The following is an 18,289-nucleotide window of genomic DNA, read 5'->3' as shown; positions in this document are numbered from 1 at the left end:
TTGAAAACATTTAAGCTGGTCAAACGAAGTCAACCTAAACGCTAACATTACAAAAACTAAGCAAACAATAATAAACCATCAAGAACTACAGCAAAACGCAAATACAGACGAATTGAGGTTTTCAGCGGTATCTGTTCAATTTTTGACAGTTTAAAAATCCTGATTGAAGCGCCAGCTGCAGGAACAAAAGCTGTGCGAAGGTTAAACGATGCCAATGAAGCAAACTCAAATTCATTCTTTCTATCAGCAACAGATGAAATGGAAATAATAAACACTGTTAATGAACTGAAGGCAAAAAAATCATTAGATTGGCATAAGTTGGACACTACAATAATTAAGGCAAGTCACTAATGAAATTGAAAAACCTCTAAGTGCATATCTATAACTTATCATTTATTAATGGAGAGTTTCCAAGTTCAAATGAAGATTGCCAAAATTACACCCATATATAAAAGTGGAGATAAGTATCTATTCTCAAATTATAGACCTATATCTGTGTTATCTCAATTCTCAAAATTTTAGAAAAACTATATACAGTACGTTAGATCAATACATTGAAAAGTTCAAGATATTAAACGATAACCAGTATGGCTTCAGAAAAAATAGATCAACACCTTTAGCTTTAATTGATTAGTGGAAGAAATAACAAATAATATTGATAAAAAGAAACATACAATGGCGATCTTCATTGACTTAAAAAGGCGTTTGATACTATTAACCACAACATATTATTACGTAAATTGGAAACAAATGGCATAAGAGGTACTGCACTAAATTGGCTCCATCTTATTTAAACAACAGGCAACAATATGTACCAATAGGAGAATATAAATCTTTGTTCAAACAGATACACTGTGGAGTGTTGGGAAGGTGTCGTAGCATGGACCCACAACAGGGGGCGCAAATGAACGGACAATGAATAAGCCAAAAAGTAACAATTTAATGTTGTGATAATACACAACTAAATACACAGAAATTGTTAAAGTCAATTGACACCAGGTGAAGTGTGGGCAGGCTCGAAGATAGAAGACCCCCGACGAGAGAGAAGCCGCGTCCCACACGGCTTCCACCACCAACGGTCTGAAGAACACCGGAGCCGCCAAGTCCCGAGTCCCCAGGTGGCCTTGTCTTCGGCTGTCGACCCTGGTACTGCTGGCAGAAAGCAGAGACGAGATGAATGAGTGTGACTCCGCACACTCAGTAATCCACAGTCTTGTACACAGTTAGGAGGGAAGCACCTCCAACCTCCAATCACACACTCGTGCAGCTCAGGGGTTAACCACTTATCTGGTTTGGAGTGTGAGGCGAAGCCGTCGCTGTCACACCAAACGCCAATCCCACAGACAAGGAAAACCACCAGGAAAACGGCTGCAACAGAATTTCAGATTATTATACAACGTATGTGTCAGCAGAGAAATTACCTCTTCAGTAGTCGATTTCTCGGCGAGGAGGTGGAGCTGCAGTTCGGCTTATGGTGATGATGATGATGATGAACGAGTGACAGCTGGTACAGAGGATGAATGACAGCTGTCACTTTCTTCTGGGTCTGGCGCCCTCTCGTGCTTGGAGCCCGCACTCCAAGCAGGGCGCCCCTCTGGTGGTGGTGGGCCAGCAGTACCTCCTCTTCAACGGCCCACAAGGGTCCGTTTTAGGACCTAAACTTTTTCTAATTTACATTAATGACTTGCAACTCATCTCTGAAAAACTGAAATTTATCCTCTTTGCTGATGACACAACGATAGTATGTTCTGGGGGAAAACCAGATTTTTAGGAATAATAATCGATCACAAGATGTGCTGGAAACCCACATTGCTAGCAGACAATCCAAAATGGCCAGAAAGTATTTCCATAATGGGGGAAAGCCAAACATTTCTTAGATCAAGATTCCTTATATATTATTATTGCACATTAATACTACCATATATAGTTATGGCATTGAGGTATGGGGTATACATATAAAGGTAATGTAGACACACTTTTTAAGATACAGAAAAGGGCAATAAGAATTCATCCATAATGCAGGCTTCAGAGATCATACAAGTACACTGTTTTACAATCCAAATCCTAAAATTTTGACGATCTTGCAGAATTTAAACTCTACAAATAATTTTCAAAGTGAACAAACCTACTACCAGATAACCTCCAAAAATTGTTAAGTGAAAGAGAGGGAGGTTACAATTTAAGAAGGAAATATAATTTAAAAAAACAGTGTGCTCGTACAACAATGAAACAAATGTGCTTACGAGACATGGGGTGGATTTATGGAATAACCTAACTGAGGACAACAAAGTGTGTACTACATTATATCAATTCAAAGAAATTTAAAACTTAAAATATTAAAAAAATATGAAAACTGAATAACATAATTTCAGTATATATACAGGTGTGCATGTTTGTGGATATAAAACTGTTATATTATCTGGTCATATTGAATGTATGGGAAACATGAATGCCACACGTGGACACAGGTTGCCCATGGTGCATGTGTGTGGATAAAAAACTGTTATATTATTATGTCATGTTGAATACATGGAACGTGCATGCACACATGGACACGGGTGCCCATGTGTGCCACGTAAGTGGATAAAATTGGTTATATTATTAAGTCATATTGAATACAGGGAAACGTACATGCATGCGTGGGCGTGGGTTTGCCATGGGTGCATGTATGTGGATAAAAAATTATATCATCAAGTCTAACGAATACAGGGAAATGTGCATGCATGCATGGGCTTGGGTGCCCATGGGTAAGGTATGTGGGTTTAAAATTGTTATATTATCAAATCTCATTGAATCTAGTGGTGTATTGGTGTATGCAAGGGTATTTGTGTATAGAAGTAATGTATTTATGTAAATATATGTTGATATGTTATAATGCAAGGTGTGTTGTTTATATAGGTAGTATGATCTCAAAACTTTTTATTTATTCTTGTCGGCCAGCCGAAAATAATACATGTGAAAGGGGGTCGAAAATATAAGTTTTTACTTCATCCTACTCCCTTGAGTAATGTACGGACTCTAAAAGAAAGAAAATCAAATCAAATCAAAGATTATGCCAACGAAAGCCCTTCGTTAAGTGTCATGTGACGGGCCTTAAAGAGAAATAAAGTTTGGTGCAGACAGTCTTGGACAGAACTGCAGTGTCCTACTGGAGAACCAACATCAAGGACAAAAAAAAAAAAAAATGGCAAAGCACATCCTGGACAAAGAAACCAAACAAAGCTATCATTAGAAAGTGGGCAAAAAATAAATAAATAATGAAAAAGAAGTGAAGAATAAGAAAAAAAATCATAACAATCAGTACTCTTTTTCCCCTAAAAGTTGAGGATTTTGTTTTTATTAAATTTAAAAGTCAGTTTGCGGCGCGCCCTAATAATTTGGACTGTGATGATCATTTTGACTCGATTGAGGTACAGAAAACAACTTTAAATGCACTGTCTGAGACGCACATTTGGAAAAACTGTTCTCCCCAATAATTCGGCTCAGCAACTCAGAGTCTCGGGTATAGACCAGCAGAGGCTGTGGTGACAACCATGAGGTCCTGAAAAAGATCTGCTGTGCTTACACCACACCCACAGGAATAAATCCACTTTGGCACAAAAAAACACACAAACAAAGTGTTTGAATTAAGTGTCAAGCAAAGACATCCTACTTCATAATTGCATTTACCAGCCACTGAAAATCGCACACACAGCACCTTTGATTAACGCCCTGAGGAGCAAAACGAGCACGAGCACAGAGATGAAGTGTGTAAAGTGCGTTAACCCAGCCTTCAGTGCCAGCTTTCATGAATAATCCATATCAATCCCTTTTAAAAGCATGAATATGAAATGACTGCATTTCTTTAAGAGGAGCTGAAAGCAAGCAACAGAGTGAGGAAGGCATCTCCAGGACGAAAATCAAGACATGACGATCAAAAAAAAGGGGGGGGGGCAGGAACAGAACAACTCAAGCAGTGTAAAGGAAACGTTCTCTGATCAGGGTGTTTAAATGCAATACTCTGCCCCTTGCCGGCTGAAGCAGAAGAGGGGAAAACAAGCGACCAATCATCCAGTTTGATGGTTGTCTATTCGAGCACATAAAGATGCTCTGAAGGTTCTCTTGCTGAAAAAGTGAAAAACTCTGAACTTCAAAAAGTCCTGAAAAGACACCGCGATAGATTTAACAGGTTTTTTGTGTGCCAGGAAGAGACACCAGCCGTTACAAAGCCATCTTCAAATGTTTATGCAGGCTGATCCAGGTTGCACCAGGATTCTCCTCCACCTGCAACATACCTGGAAACCCTATAAAGAAAGTCCTACAAGAGCAGAACCACCTCGTACAAACCAAGCAGTAAAATTTTGGTGGCCTCAGATGAAGCCCTAACGGAAGAAGAAAAAGCTGCAGTTCCTTGACTGTCCACAATACTGTCTACAAAACAGAGCACATTCCCATTGGTATCTCAGAGTCTGCTGGAAGCAGCTGCTAGCTGTTGTGTTGTAGCTAACCAAAAAGTTAGCTTTGATAACAGCTAATCAGCTAACTGAAAAGTTATCTTTAATAAAGCTAAACTGATAAACCACCCAAAAATTTATCAGAAGCTACAGCTAACCGATAACTTTCAGTACTGTCTCCAGTACACTCTCAGCTACTAACAAGCCAATTTTGAGTTTTAATACCACGATCAGAAACCCAAACAATGAGTCACCACTTCTGTCTTTGCACGCCCTGGCCACTGCTGGAAGCTCCTGTTTGTTATGTATGTTGAAGCAGTGAAGCAGTTGAAAGGTGTTAAGCTCAACTCTACCACAGCAGAAGGAGCCTGACCACCAGGTTGCAAAAAAAGTCAATATTCTTTAACAGCATGTAGCAGTCCCCCTGTGAGGCAGAAGTCTTGGAAAATAAAGCAGTTTTGACTTATGTTTTTGATTTATAAATCAAATTAATCCAGATAGAATAACTCCATTAATGACAATTCTATCACTTGTACAAAGTTAAAATATAACACATATCTTTTAATTTTACATATTGCACTAATTCTGAAGTTTTGTAACAAACACACACAGATGCCAAAGGGATTATGGCTAAAATAAGCCTCCGCTAACACTGACTGGTTGACTCAATGTGACGTGTGTTTGTTGGTTTATATATAAATGTGCTTTTGTAAAATATGCCATTTTATTCATACGTAAAAAAAAAAAAAAAAAAATTTGCAAAAGCCAAAAGTCAAGTTGTGATTAGACAACTGTCTGATATAACTGGGGTCAAAATGCATAGAACACTACCATCTACTGGCACCCAGACACTCAGACCCTAACCCATAATCCTTGCGCGCCAGAGAGTTGCTGCGGTTTAAACAGCACAAAAAGAAGACACACGACGACAATTGTAAATGAACATTATACAACCAAAATGTACATTTTTATACTCAACAAAAATATAAACGCAACACTTTTGGTTTTGCTCCCATTTTGTATGAGATGAACTCAAAGATCTAAAACATTTTCCACATACACAGTATCACCATTTCCCTCAAATATTGTTCACAAACCAGTCTAAATCTGATAGTGAGCACTTCTCCTTTGCTGAGATAATCCATCCCACCTCACAGGTGTGCCATACCAAGATGCTGATTAGACACCATGATTAGTGCACAGGTGTGCCGTAGACTGCCCACAATAAAAGGCCACTCTGAAAGGTGGCAGTTTTGTTTTATTGGGGGGGATACCAGTCAGTATCTGGTGTGACCACCATTTGCCTCATGCAGTGCAACACATCTCCTTCGCATCATCCGTGAAGAGAACACCTCTCCAACGTGCCAAACGCCAGCGAATGTGAGCATTTGCCCACTCAGGTCGGTTACGATGACGAACTGGAGTCAGGTCGAGACCCCGATGAGGACGACGAGCATGCAGATGAGCTTCCCTGAGACGGTTTCTGACAGTTTGTGCAGAAATTCTTTGGTTATGCAAACCGATTGTTCCAGCAGCTGTCCGAGTGGCTGGTCTCAGGACAATCTTGGAGGTGAACATGCTGGATGTGGAGGTCCTGGCTGGTGTGGTTACACGTGGTCTGCGGTTGTGAGGCTGGTTGGATGTACTGCCAAATTCTCTGAAACGCCTTTGGAGACGGCTTATGGTAGAGACATGAACATTCAATACACGAGCAACAGCTCTGGTTGACATTCCTGCTGTCAGCATGCCAATTGCACGCTCCCTCAAATCTTGCGACATCTGTGGCATTGTGCTGTGTGATAAAAGTGCACCTTTCAGAGTGGCCTTTTATTGTGGGCAGTCTAAGGCACACCTGTGCACTAATCATGGTGTCTAATCAGCATCTTGGTATGGCACACCTGTGAGGTGGGATGGATTATCTCAGCAAAGGAGAAGTGCTCACTATCACAGATTTAGACTGGTTTGTGAACAATATTTGAGGGAAATGGTGATATTGTACATGTGGAAAAGGTTTTAGATCTTTGAGTTCATCTCATACAAAATGGGAGCAAAACCAAAAGTGTTGCGTTTATATTTTGTTGAGTATATTTCATCAGCTGCAGCAAGAGGCTGCAACAACTCTCTGGCACGTAAGGATTATGGGATATCTCAATACCATGAAAACTTGCGAAAAAACAATATTCCAAATAAATAATCAGTGTCTGCCATGTTTAATCTGCGTGGAAATGCAAACCGAATTTCAGACATCTTATATATATTACTCTGGAACAAAGAGGACAAACAGTGTTGTAAAGGACAAAGCACGATGTTAAAGAGCACACAGGAATTGATTGCAATGATTCCAATTGAAAATAATGGAGAAGCAACCTGAGCTTCTTCTGGCATTTTTACATAAAACAAACACAATAACAACATCTATAAACCCAGAGAACATATTCACGAGAGTTTTAGGCATAATATACAAAGAGTTTAATGCTGTTGTCCGTGTTGAGCCTGATCAGAGCGTCTCAAATACGTTTCTCCTGCCATGAACTTACCCATAATGCACTGCACACACAGCATGTCCATAATAAAAACTTCAAAATTAGTGCAGTACTTTAAAACCAAAACATATAGCTGATATTTCGACTTTATAAAACTTCAGACGTAACGTTAATTTAAATAACATGTCCGAAATTATTTTGATTAAATTTTTAACCATACGTTAAAACTGTAGCCTCTGGATGACATGGATGATATTGCCGGCAAGTTAATATGGTGTCAAAAGAATTCTTTTTTCTTGTTTTCTTCTGTGTCCAGTTCTCCTCTGACTGCAGAGGATAGAGCGGTTTCTCCTGAAACCAGCTCTCCTCTGTTTGCAGAGAATAGAACTGTAGATTTGCTACAAAACATTTAACAGATAAGCATCGGACCAAAATTTATCGGAAGATAATTGGTCCAAAGACGGTTTTTCAAAGTTATCTGAAAAAGCTAATCCGATAATGAAAACATTAGCTTCGATAAATAGCGGTGAGCTAAAACAAAAACTGTTAGGAGAAACCACCGCACAGTCCACAAAATCATCGGGAATCCCTCGTGAGCAAGTAAGATTGTGTAAGAGCAGTAGGGCTGAGATTACTTGTGCACCATATGGTGGCTCATGAGGCCAATACAGGAGGTGCAAGGTCGCTGGCACACTGAACAGATGAATGAGGAGGTGGTTGAAGAAGTTGTCTTTCCACGCTCCTTGCGATTTTGTCGCTTGTCCTCTTGCCTGCGTCGTCTTGAAAGCTCGAAGGAGGTGAACCCCTCATGGGTTGCTCTTCTCCATCGCGACCAGATCCGAGGCAAGCTGTTCCCAGTTGTCTGCGCTTATATTACAAGCTTTCAGAGTGGCCTAAAGATTGTCTTTAAAATGTTTCCTCTGCCCTCCTATTGATCTTGCTCCAAAACTGAGCTCACCATAGAGAATTTGCTTGGGGAGGTGCGTTACATCCATTCTGATGACATGCCCTGTCCAGCGGAGTTGGTTTTGGATTATCATGGGCTCTATGTTTCTGCAGTCGGGCTTCCTCAACACTGTTGTTGGTCTGACGTTTTATCCAGCTAATACCTAGAATGTGGCGCAGACAGTGCTGATGGTACTTCTTGAGGGTTTTTCAGTGGCGCCTGTAGGTGGTCCAGATTTCCAAGCCATAGAGGAGGGATGTTAAAATGACAGCTTTGTAGCCAACGATTTTATTTTCCCTTTCACTACCCAAGTTCACTCCTACAACTGAGGATCAGAATGTAAACCAGCTCTCAAAAAGACGTGAGAATTCCCGGTGGATCAATTTCATGAGGCGGGTGTCCTACTGTAATCACGCCGACTGATAGGGGGAAACCGTGTAGTGATTTTCCAGTAATAACAAAGTACTGTAATCGTGTGTCGGAATCCCCTGAACATTCTGTGCAAAATTCTGCTTAAAGAGGTGTAGGCAGATGCACAAGCGCGGCCACTATTACGTTCATCAGAAGGCCCATCCCACCACATATTTCAATAAAATATCTGACTTCAATACAAATGAAAAAATTTATCACAAATACTAGTGCCAGATGGTGATAGATCTGTTCCACCTTGTGCACAACTCTCATACTGCAAACTCTCAAAACACACATTTACAGTACATTACTGTTGGTCATGGTAGTTATATTCTGGCCAATCGTCTAATAAATATTGTTACATCTGTGATGACTGGCGTGCACGGGGGAGGGGCCACGTCCTAAAGATCAGACCGTCAGAATGACATCATCTTCAAAAAGCAGCAACATGATCCTGAAGACAGAGTCAACAGACAGAGTTTGTGATGAGGTACAACAGAGGCCGAAAAACAACCAGACACACTGATCACAGAATCAGACTCAAAGGAAACTTCAGCATCTGGATGAGAGGAGCTCTGTCCTCATTTTTCCACACCAGTTATCAATACAAGGACCAAAATGTGACTCTTCCACGATGCTGTAACCCTGAAGTGAGTGACTCACGCTTCACGATCACAGCATCGTTTCCAGGCTTTGTTCTCGCGGATACACATAAACACGGAATTAACCTCTAGGATCAAACAGATGTCTGCATTTTAATTTACAAAACAAGAGCTTTTTAAATGTCACTTGAACCTACATATGAATCCTGAAACTCACGTTTGGATGACATAATAATACAGACAAGTAACTAAATTAAATTATGCAACCAACAGTGGCATTAGCAACAGGGCTGCATAAGCCTCTCCATGGGCCAGTCTTTTATAGTCATTTTGCATGTTAAAACGTGTCAACGTGGCCCAAAACAGGATGTTCACCTGTCCTTATCTGTGTCCATTAGAAGCCAAAATATCAGAGCTGGACATGGCTGCATTAACCCTGTTAATAGGTACGAGTGCAACAAGCTGGAACAGAAAGAAAGAAGTGAGAGAAGATGGGGCTGGAGGGTGAAGCTGACCTTGGCTACCACATACAAGGTCTACGCTAAAGACGGAAGTCCTCAGGCTGAGTCCGACTACACCGACTGTGCTTCTTATAGCTCGACTGACTCACAAAGTGAACTGTGGGTTTGAGGGTTTGGGGTCAGAGGCTAACATTCAAAGATGAGGTGGATTCAGAGAAGAAAGAAAGAAAAAAATCTTTAAAATTTAAGAAAATGAAGTTTGTTTTTCAATTTTCATGTTCATAAAACACTGTATTATAAATCACATGAGGATCTGATTCACTCAACACAGCCAGTGTTCATTACATGTTACAGAATCCCCAAACGTTTAAATCTTGTAATTTCATGATAAATTTAGAGCAAACCCATAAACCACAGATCAATACATAATTGTGGGTATATGTACCAAATGGTCATGAAAAATTGGGGTTAGGGTGTAAACTCACCAAAAATGATGATTTTCTCTGATTTCTCATCATTAGAATTACGCTAATTCTCAAGCATGACTTCCACCACTCTCCACTCCCCCTAGTGGCAGGCACTACACTGCAACTCCACAATCAGCTTTGTGATTTGAGATAGAGCGTTCTCCTACACACCCGCAATAAAAGAGTATGTCATTAACAGGTTTACACAAGTAGTGGAGAAATGTCACATTTATAACTGAACAGCACAGGATAAGACAGGCTTGTAAATGACTGAGCAGACAAACGAACAACTGCCATGCCACAAAAACTAAAATAAATAAAATTACCCATTTTTGCACCATTTTCTTTGTTCTCAGCTCTGAAAATGGATTTGTCTCTATAGTCATTTTCTCTCTGTTTCACTGTTTTCTGTTCCTTAATTTGCTGCCTGTGCTCTGTGCACCACCATACACAACTTGTCAGCTGCTCTGCTGTGCACAAACAGCATTATAATGTTGAGTGCATGCTCATTTTGTGCACCATGTACACAGCGGTGTGAATGGGAATGCTACATATTACCACTCAAAATTAATCGTGAAGAAAATATGAGCATCCAAATATTTCACACCAGCTTTTATTTTATTTTCAGTCTTTTATGTTATCCGACCCCCCACACACACCCCCCCCCACCCCACCACCACCAGGTTTCACTGTAGTGTCCTTCCTGAAAGTGCTTTTAATGAGACTTTGTCTTTAGCAGCAAAGCTCACTGGTGTGGAAAAGAAGTTACTGAAAAGAAGCTTTTATAGTGAAAGAACATGCAAATGATAAGATCGTTGTGGTGAAAAAGACGCACACGGTGCAGAGGTGAAAACTAATGTCCACTGTTTTAAATGATGATACTAGTCCAAAATCTGTGGAGTAGAAGTCAGATTCTGACGTTTTCCTGTTAAAAGCTCTGAATGTTGACTTTAATTGAAGCGGACAGCAGGGGGCTCTAATGTCGTGCTGCTGTCAGGTGATCATCAGTATGATATTCAATACAGTAGTGTTCAAATAATAGCAGTGCTATGTGACCTGCGTATAAGTTTTCCCCTCTCCAATCAACTTTTAATCAAACTATGCTGTTCTTTCTGAACAATGTCTTGAACGTCCCATTTTCCTCAGGCTTTCAAAGAGAAAAGCATGTTCAACAGGTGCTGGCTTCATCCTTACTAGGGGACACCTGATTCACACCTGTTTGTTCCACAAAACTGAAGAACTCACTGACTGAATGCCACACTACTATTATTGTGAACACCCCCTTTTTCTATTTTTTTTAATAATAGCCCAATTTCATAGCCTTAAGAGTGGCATATCATGAATGCTTGGTCTTGTTGGATTTGTGAGAATCTACTGAATCTACTGGTACCTTGTTTCTCATGTAACAATAAGAAATATACTCAAAACCTGGATTAATCTTTTTAGTCACATTAGCACTACTATTATTCTGAACACTACTGTACTAAGTTCCAAATAATTGGATATTTGGCTGTATTTTTCATCTACGTTATTCACAAAATATTTCTGGCCTGGTGGCAGTTCTCCCCATATGTTACAGAGACAAATGAAAAGCCGCAAGGCCACCTACAATGTGCACCTGCCTTATTGAATCGGTGGCAGTCATAATTTTGAGACACTGGCAAGATAGGTAGCACCCGTGGCCCTAAAGCTGCAGACACAGAAGGGACATTTTTCAATTTAATGCAAAAATGGTGCGAGATGGTGTGCCCTTCCGGATCTATAAAGGCATGGCTTCAAAATAAATGTCTTATCTTTAAGATATCTCTCATGGCACCTTAGATCTGGCAAATGGATTCAAGTGTCAACAAATTGATTTTAAGAGCCCAGAATCCTGGAATAAACTCAATGCTATGGGACTGAGGAAAGGTTAAGCCGTTATTACAACAATACACACTGTGTCATCAACACCAAAAAGCACAACAGAGTCAGACCCGCCTGGATTCAAAGGTGACTGCAGCGGGGTGCCACCTTTGAGTCTATGTGCTCGAGGATAAAGAAGACGTTCACGCGATGTTCCCGCGTCCTCTGCTGTTTCTGTCAACATCTTGACGGCACATGCTAGCTGTCCAGAACAGGCCAGTGGCAAAGTGACACAGAGGAAGCAGAAATGACCAGACGTGCGCTGAAATGCAGCACCAGGTTTGTGTCATCGGATAAGATGTGTGCGTGTAACGCTCCATCAGCCACTGCCCAGGACAATCTGTTAGAAGCAAAAACTGTGTTGCTGTCCATGTCCAGGTCCACTTATGGACCTGACTGTATTAAACTGGTTTCTGAAGACAAAGAATATGAATAAGTGACTTCTTGAACAGTGGCCAAGATAACTCAAAAACAACTGGTAAGGACTTCCTTCAAACCTGGTTTAAATACTACTTGAATAGGCATCTCGAGGTGATTAGATTTTGGACTAGTTTGGTCAAAGGTCAAGGACAAGGAAACCATGGACTGAGAAACACCTTGTTTGTATATTCAAATCACTAAGACACCTAGCTGAAAGAAACCTGGTGAGAATATTACTTGGATATGCACCTACTAGTTTGGTCAAGTTCAATGACGACATGGTCTGAAAAACACCTTTTTTGTACATCTCTGTCAACAAGACACCTAAATGAATGAAACCTGGCAGGAATGTTACTTGAATTGATATCTAGAGGAGATTAGATTTTGGAGTAGTTTGGTTAAATGTCAGAGGTCAAAGAAAACATGGTCTGAAAAACACCTTTTTTATATATCTCAATCACCAAGGTCCTAGACCAATAAAACCTGGTGGACTGATATCTAGAGGTGATTAGGCATTTTGGTCAAGGTCAAAGATCAAGTAAAACTTAGAAAAAGGCAATTTTTCTACTCATACACTTCATCAATGACGTTTGTTATAACAGTGTTAAAATCTTGTCTTGTTTTCATGAACCCAGTATCGTGTATGGTGTACTCTTGTGAGTTCAGTGTATCATCACAACCCCAGGTTTACGGAAACATTCAGCCACTATAAATCACGTGAACCTTATTCTTCTTATTATAAACCAGCATGTGTTACAGTGGTAATTTGAGTTGCACGTGCAGTAATTAAACAATTGTGAGTGGAATTAAAGTAAACACGATCATTCTGCTGACATTTTAAAATGCATGCAAATTAGTCATTAGCATTCGAAAGCCTACCGTTGGGGTGAAATTATCCTCTAAAATATAAAAATGAGGCTAAAGCTACCTGAAGCTACGGGAAGCTGTTCTGTCCACAACGTGTGGAAACTGTTTGCAGATTTATCGCTCTATGAGGTTTGAAGACAAACTCGTGTAAAAGAATAAGCTGCAACATGTGGTGCATCAAACAAGTCATCTGTTGCTGAGGTTGCAGTCGCTCATCATTGTGTCTCATTAAAAGAAAAAAAAGTGTCACAGCTGCATGTTTTTGTGTGAATGAACCTAAAGAGAAACTCGAGCTGTACAGGACTTTGAAACCTTTGCAGCACAAAGGAAAGAAGTATGAATGCCACAGATGCCGGGGTCTGAAAAGCAGGAAATCTACAGAACTGTTCTGTACGGAGCTGCATCAGATGGAACACCAGAGCAGGTCTGACGCTGGGAACCATCAACAGGCTTTTTCCAGCTTTAGACAAGTCAAACTGAAACCATTTGAATAAAAATACATTTTTCAAATTGCTTTTTAAAAAATACCACAGCCAGTTTTGGGATGATTCAGCTGTCAAATTCAGAGTCCAGAATTTTCTTTTCCACATTTCACTGGATCCACTGGGGTGAATTGAAAACTACTTGAGCAACATTACATAAAATCATGTGAAGCCATTTATACTTACAGGTGAAGAGGACTAGCAGGGCTCGAAGCAGCAGATCCACAGGCCTCTCCCATCGGTCTGACACACGAGTGACGACAGACGGAATGAGGATCTCAGCTGGAACGTAGAACTGCAGAGCGAAGGTAATGAAAATACCAAAACAGTAGAGAAGCTTCACAGTCTGGTACGTCCTGTCGCGGCGGGGGGGGGGGGGGGGGGGGTGTCATGGAGAGAGCGATGAAAGATAAAGGAAAAGACAGGTCAAGACAAAATCACAGATCAGACATACGTCTGTTCTGTGCAGTGGGAACATTTAATCAAAAAGAAGCAAGTCTTTTAAAGAGAAACAAGGAGAAAGTCGGCGATGTTTTAATGTCGATGCTGGTGATTATCAGGTTTCAGTTTGCAGCTTCACTGAACAGACACTTCACATGTTGTGTGGAATGTGGACATTTATTAACGTCCCGGGCTCTGTGCTGAGAGTCTGCAGACAGCAAATTCTATGAACAGAAACTAACGACCAGATTAGATTTCAGATCACAATTTATAACCTCATACTCAAAACTGATTAAAAACTTCAGCACAGTGCAGGAAATTTGGCATTTTTACAATGAAGGACTCAAAAAGAAAGTGTTGGGATTAGTGAGAGATGATCATTTCTGACGTCACCCATCTGTCTTTGTAAAAGGAAAATAACACTTTGAATTGGACAAAACAAATTGAGTGAATTCTGAGGAAGTTCTTGATGTGACTTTTTTTTCTTCACTTTCCATCAACAGTGCAACAACGGACATTTATTAATAGATTCTAAAAGCACTGATTTTACGACAGCTACAGAATCGGAAGAATTATTTTGTAGCATCAGAAACATCTGGAACATGCTTAATTAGTGAAAAATCGGTGATGTGCATTCCTAGGTGCTATATTTTTTTTTTTTTTTTTTTTGCCAGGTGCTAACTAGGAGCAGGGTTCTCCCCAAACAATGAATAACGGCACTGTGCCATTATACTGCCATCCAGTGCTGCTATACTTTGGTGTCATCTCACAATGTTTTAGCGCGAGACTTTGTGGGAAACTGACAGTACACAAACCCGTGTTGTGGGGAAGTTTCACATAAACAACTTCAGCTCTTCATTTTATCCTGTTTACATCCAGACGACACAAACCATGACAAAACACAAGCGTTACATGAAGCCCAATGATCAGAGGATGATATCTCCATTTTTTTGTTTCATCTTAGCAGTAACTTCAGCCCGTGCGGGGTGCTGCGATCGGCGGTCTGTTCGGGGAGGGAGCACACCAGCACCCAGGGAAGTGCATAAGCAAACCGATCGATGCTGTGCCACGGGATCGACCAGATCGCAGGCTAACAACAGGCCCTGTGACAGTGAACGGCAGAATGGAAATCGAAATTCTTCATGGAGAGAGACACAACACTTTCATTCTCTGAGATTTTGGTGCTGGATAGCGGCACACATTATTTCCATTCTTCCATGTTTTAAAGGACATGTCGCACCGAGTGACTTATCAAATGAGCTAACACTTCCGAGTGTGTCCGGCAGCGTTTCTTCGAGGGAAAATGCCCCAGCGTGCTTGAATGGAATGCATCTGTTAACGTTACGAACGGAGTCACAGAGTAATTGCAAAGTTTACATAAGTGTGATATCATGTTATGATGACTCGGTTTTAAGTGATAACTGTTCATTCTGAACAGTCACGGTAAAAACAGCAGCCGCCTCCCACTGTGGAGAAACTTAATCAACACAGCCTGTTAGTCTCTTTCCATTCCATTCTTCCATTCTTTTTGCAAGAAGGAAGGCATAATAATTGCTTTAGTCCTGTGTAAATTGGTTTCAGTATCAAATTTTGTTATTTCTTGCGCTGCAAGTTAATCATTAGCACTTACATTTTTCAGGGAGGAAAGCTGGACCTTTTCTTTTCAGCCAATATAGAGGGGTGTCAAAATTTGAATCACAATTCACACTTTGAAGTGAATGACCCCAGCCTGGTTATACTGTGACTTGGGAATTCAAACTTTTCGAATTGAAAAGTATGCAGGGGAAATGTGTAACACTCCCACATTTTAAATTTCTTTTCTGTATATTCTTTTTTCTTTCAAATAAGTTCACATTCTTTCACATTCGTAACATGTATACTGTGTGTCATTCACTAATCAACAATTTAGCACAGAGTCAGAACAGAAACAGTACTAAAAACAGTACTTAATAATAACATGTATACTGTGTGTCATTCACTAATCAACAATTTAGCACAGAGTCAGAACAGAAACAGTACTAAAAACAGTACTTAATAATAACATGTATACTGTGTGTCATTCACTAATCAACAATTTAGCACAGAGTCAGAACAGAAACAGTACTAAAAACAGTACTTAATAATAATAAAGTTCTATCTAATCTAATAGTTTTTCATTGTTATCTTAGGACTTCAGGACACACGGTCAGACAGGACCCCGAGTGGAAGCGTTGTGTGCCGCTTCGGGTGATAGTTGCCGCTATACTAAAAATTTCTGGTGAGAACCCCGAGGAAGTAACGATCTTCCTACTGGATGAAATGGAACAAATTTCTAACTGACTGCTTGTGAAAACAGCACTGTGTTAACCCTGACACGCTAAAGCAGCTGCAGACTTTTTCGTTTTTTTAGATGTCAGTGTGACCGTTGGAGTCAGAGTCCAGTGTCGAGTCAGTGTGACCGTATTCTACGGGGTATAAGGTAATGGCATCCTACCAACAGTTGGGCAGGTTGAGCGTGATGCTCCCTTGTATTGAGCTCCAAAGCATATGTAGCCGATGGTACCGAGGCTGAGGTAGAGGAAGGTGACCAGGCCCATGCCCAAATACAGAACCATGGTGAAACTCTGAGGCCTCTGCATCTTATTTTCCAGAGGAAGAACCTGCAGAACGGCAGACAACATGACAAACTAACAGGACAACTGACCAACAGACCACTTTATGTGTGCAGAAGCATGAACAAAGTATTTCTGGAGCTAGAAGAAAATATCTTACAATTACTCTTTTGCTTTGCAGATGAGAAGTGTCCAGATTAATGCAAGGGGTTTTTATGAAGGCAAAAACTGCTCACTAATTCCATAAGTTGTGTAGATCATGCACACCAAGATGGCATGCAAGGGCTTTTCCCCTGCAAAGGTCAAAGGCCAAGGTCACTGAAAGTTTTTTTTTTTCCAAGACTGCAAATGTCTTCTTCAGTGACCTGCAGTTACTAAAGGCTGACTGTTAATGTGCTCGCTCTGTGATGCTGGGAAGGTCTTCTTGTCGTATGTCACAATAGGTGGTCAATTTGCGTTACATGGTCAAAACACTATGGATAAACACTTCAGATTTAATGGAAAATGCATTAGAGCACGAAACTGTTTTGGCCATTTTCTCAAAATAGGGTACCTGTGATGAATTACTTATATCTCACTTGATACAACTGTTTTTTTGTAAAAAGAAGAAGAAAGACGCCTCTTTCAGATAAAACAATCCACTTTTCAAATTGTGTACTTGAAGGTCCCTGCCCCAAGCTTTGAAAATCAACAAAAATTTTTACCTTTTTCATGGGCGGAAATTGCTATTTCAATATACAGGACAGTTACAAGTCTCTAATTACACCCAGGAGACTTCTTAAAGCACATAGCCAGGTCAGTTCAGTGTACCTGAGATGTTTCAATGTTTAGTGGGAAGCAAATGCACACATAACATCCTCATGGTCCTGATTCTGAAGGAGGAACTGACCATCTCCCTCAGTTAAGTCTAGCCCAACGTACATCACACATCCAGCCGGAATAATAGTTGAACTTTTGCTCCTCTTGTACACTAAACCCCTCTTGGTTGACTTGACATATTCATAGAAAAATCCTCTGAGAGTGCAAGTCCCAGAAGAATAATGGTGGCCATCACAAGAAAGTTCTTCCGAAAGAGTGACCACACCTTCTGAAGTAATATGCAATAAAAAGTAGTCACTGAAGCTATTACGATGTTAGGCCTGATTGCCACCACCTTTCCGCAAACATCATTTCATACATAGGGTTGTCAGACAAAACCATCTTAGGTTCACTTTCCTCAGAATCAGATGTGTGTTAGTCATCTCCAGTTTCCTCTGATTCCACAGAACCAGAAACTCTAACCAATCGGAAGGCATCTACGAACTCTTGTTTTCAAAAACTGCCAAAATCCCCACCTAAACAACATAACGCAGTAACAAGAGAGCAGCCTTGTTTTCAATACACCTGTTCACCAACTGAGGCAATTGAGTGTAACTGGCGAGTACCTTTGATTGTTTGGAACTGACCACTTCGTGGAATAGCTGAAATATCTTCACTATCCACAAGAAAACCCTACGGCAGTGGAGAGATGCATTTTTGTCAATGCAGCCCCCCTAAGTATCTACAGCCAAAGTCATAAAAGTCCTTTGCAGAATGAATTGTGGTGTCAGGGTTGTGAATAACTTTCCGGGCTTCTGTTTGAGGTAGCCAGAAGAAGAGTCAACTTCGCCTTTTCTGTAGCCACTCCAAGAATAATTCTGTATTACAGGTACCGCCAACTCAGTCTCACTGTCTGATACATCTCTGAAACAATGAACGCTTTTATATTGGCTTGCACATCCATCTGTTCTCTGATGCAGGAATA

The 18,289-nt window shown here is 40.5% G+C and overlaps 1 protein-coding gene across 1 annotated transcript in view; it reads right to left on the bottom strand.

Moving 5' to 3' along the window:
- The window catches only part of slc36a1 (solute carrier family 36 member 1), a 122,354-nt gene that overhangs the window by 10,447 nt on the left and 93,618 nt on the right, over positions 1-18,289 (bottom strand). The window contains exon 11 of the mRNA XM_034182312.1: positions 13,661-13,830. Coding sequence (XP_034038203.1) covers positions 13,661-13,830 — 170 coding nt within the window. The remainder of the gene's footprint in view (positions 1-13,660; positions 13,831-18,289) is intronic.

Source organism: Thalassophryne amazonica, chromosome 11 (assembly GCF_902500255.1).
Source record: "Thalassophryne amazonica chromosome 11, fThaAma1.1, whole genome shotgun sequence".
Lineage (NCBI taxonomy): Eukaryota > Metazoa > Chordata > Actinopteri > Batrachoidiformes > Batrachoididae > Thalassophryne > Thalassophryne amazonica.
This window is presented reverse-complemented; position numbering and strand designations above follow the sequence as displayed.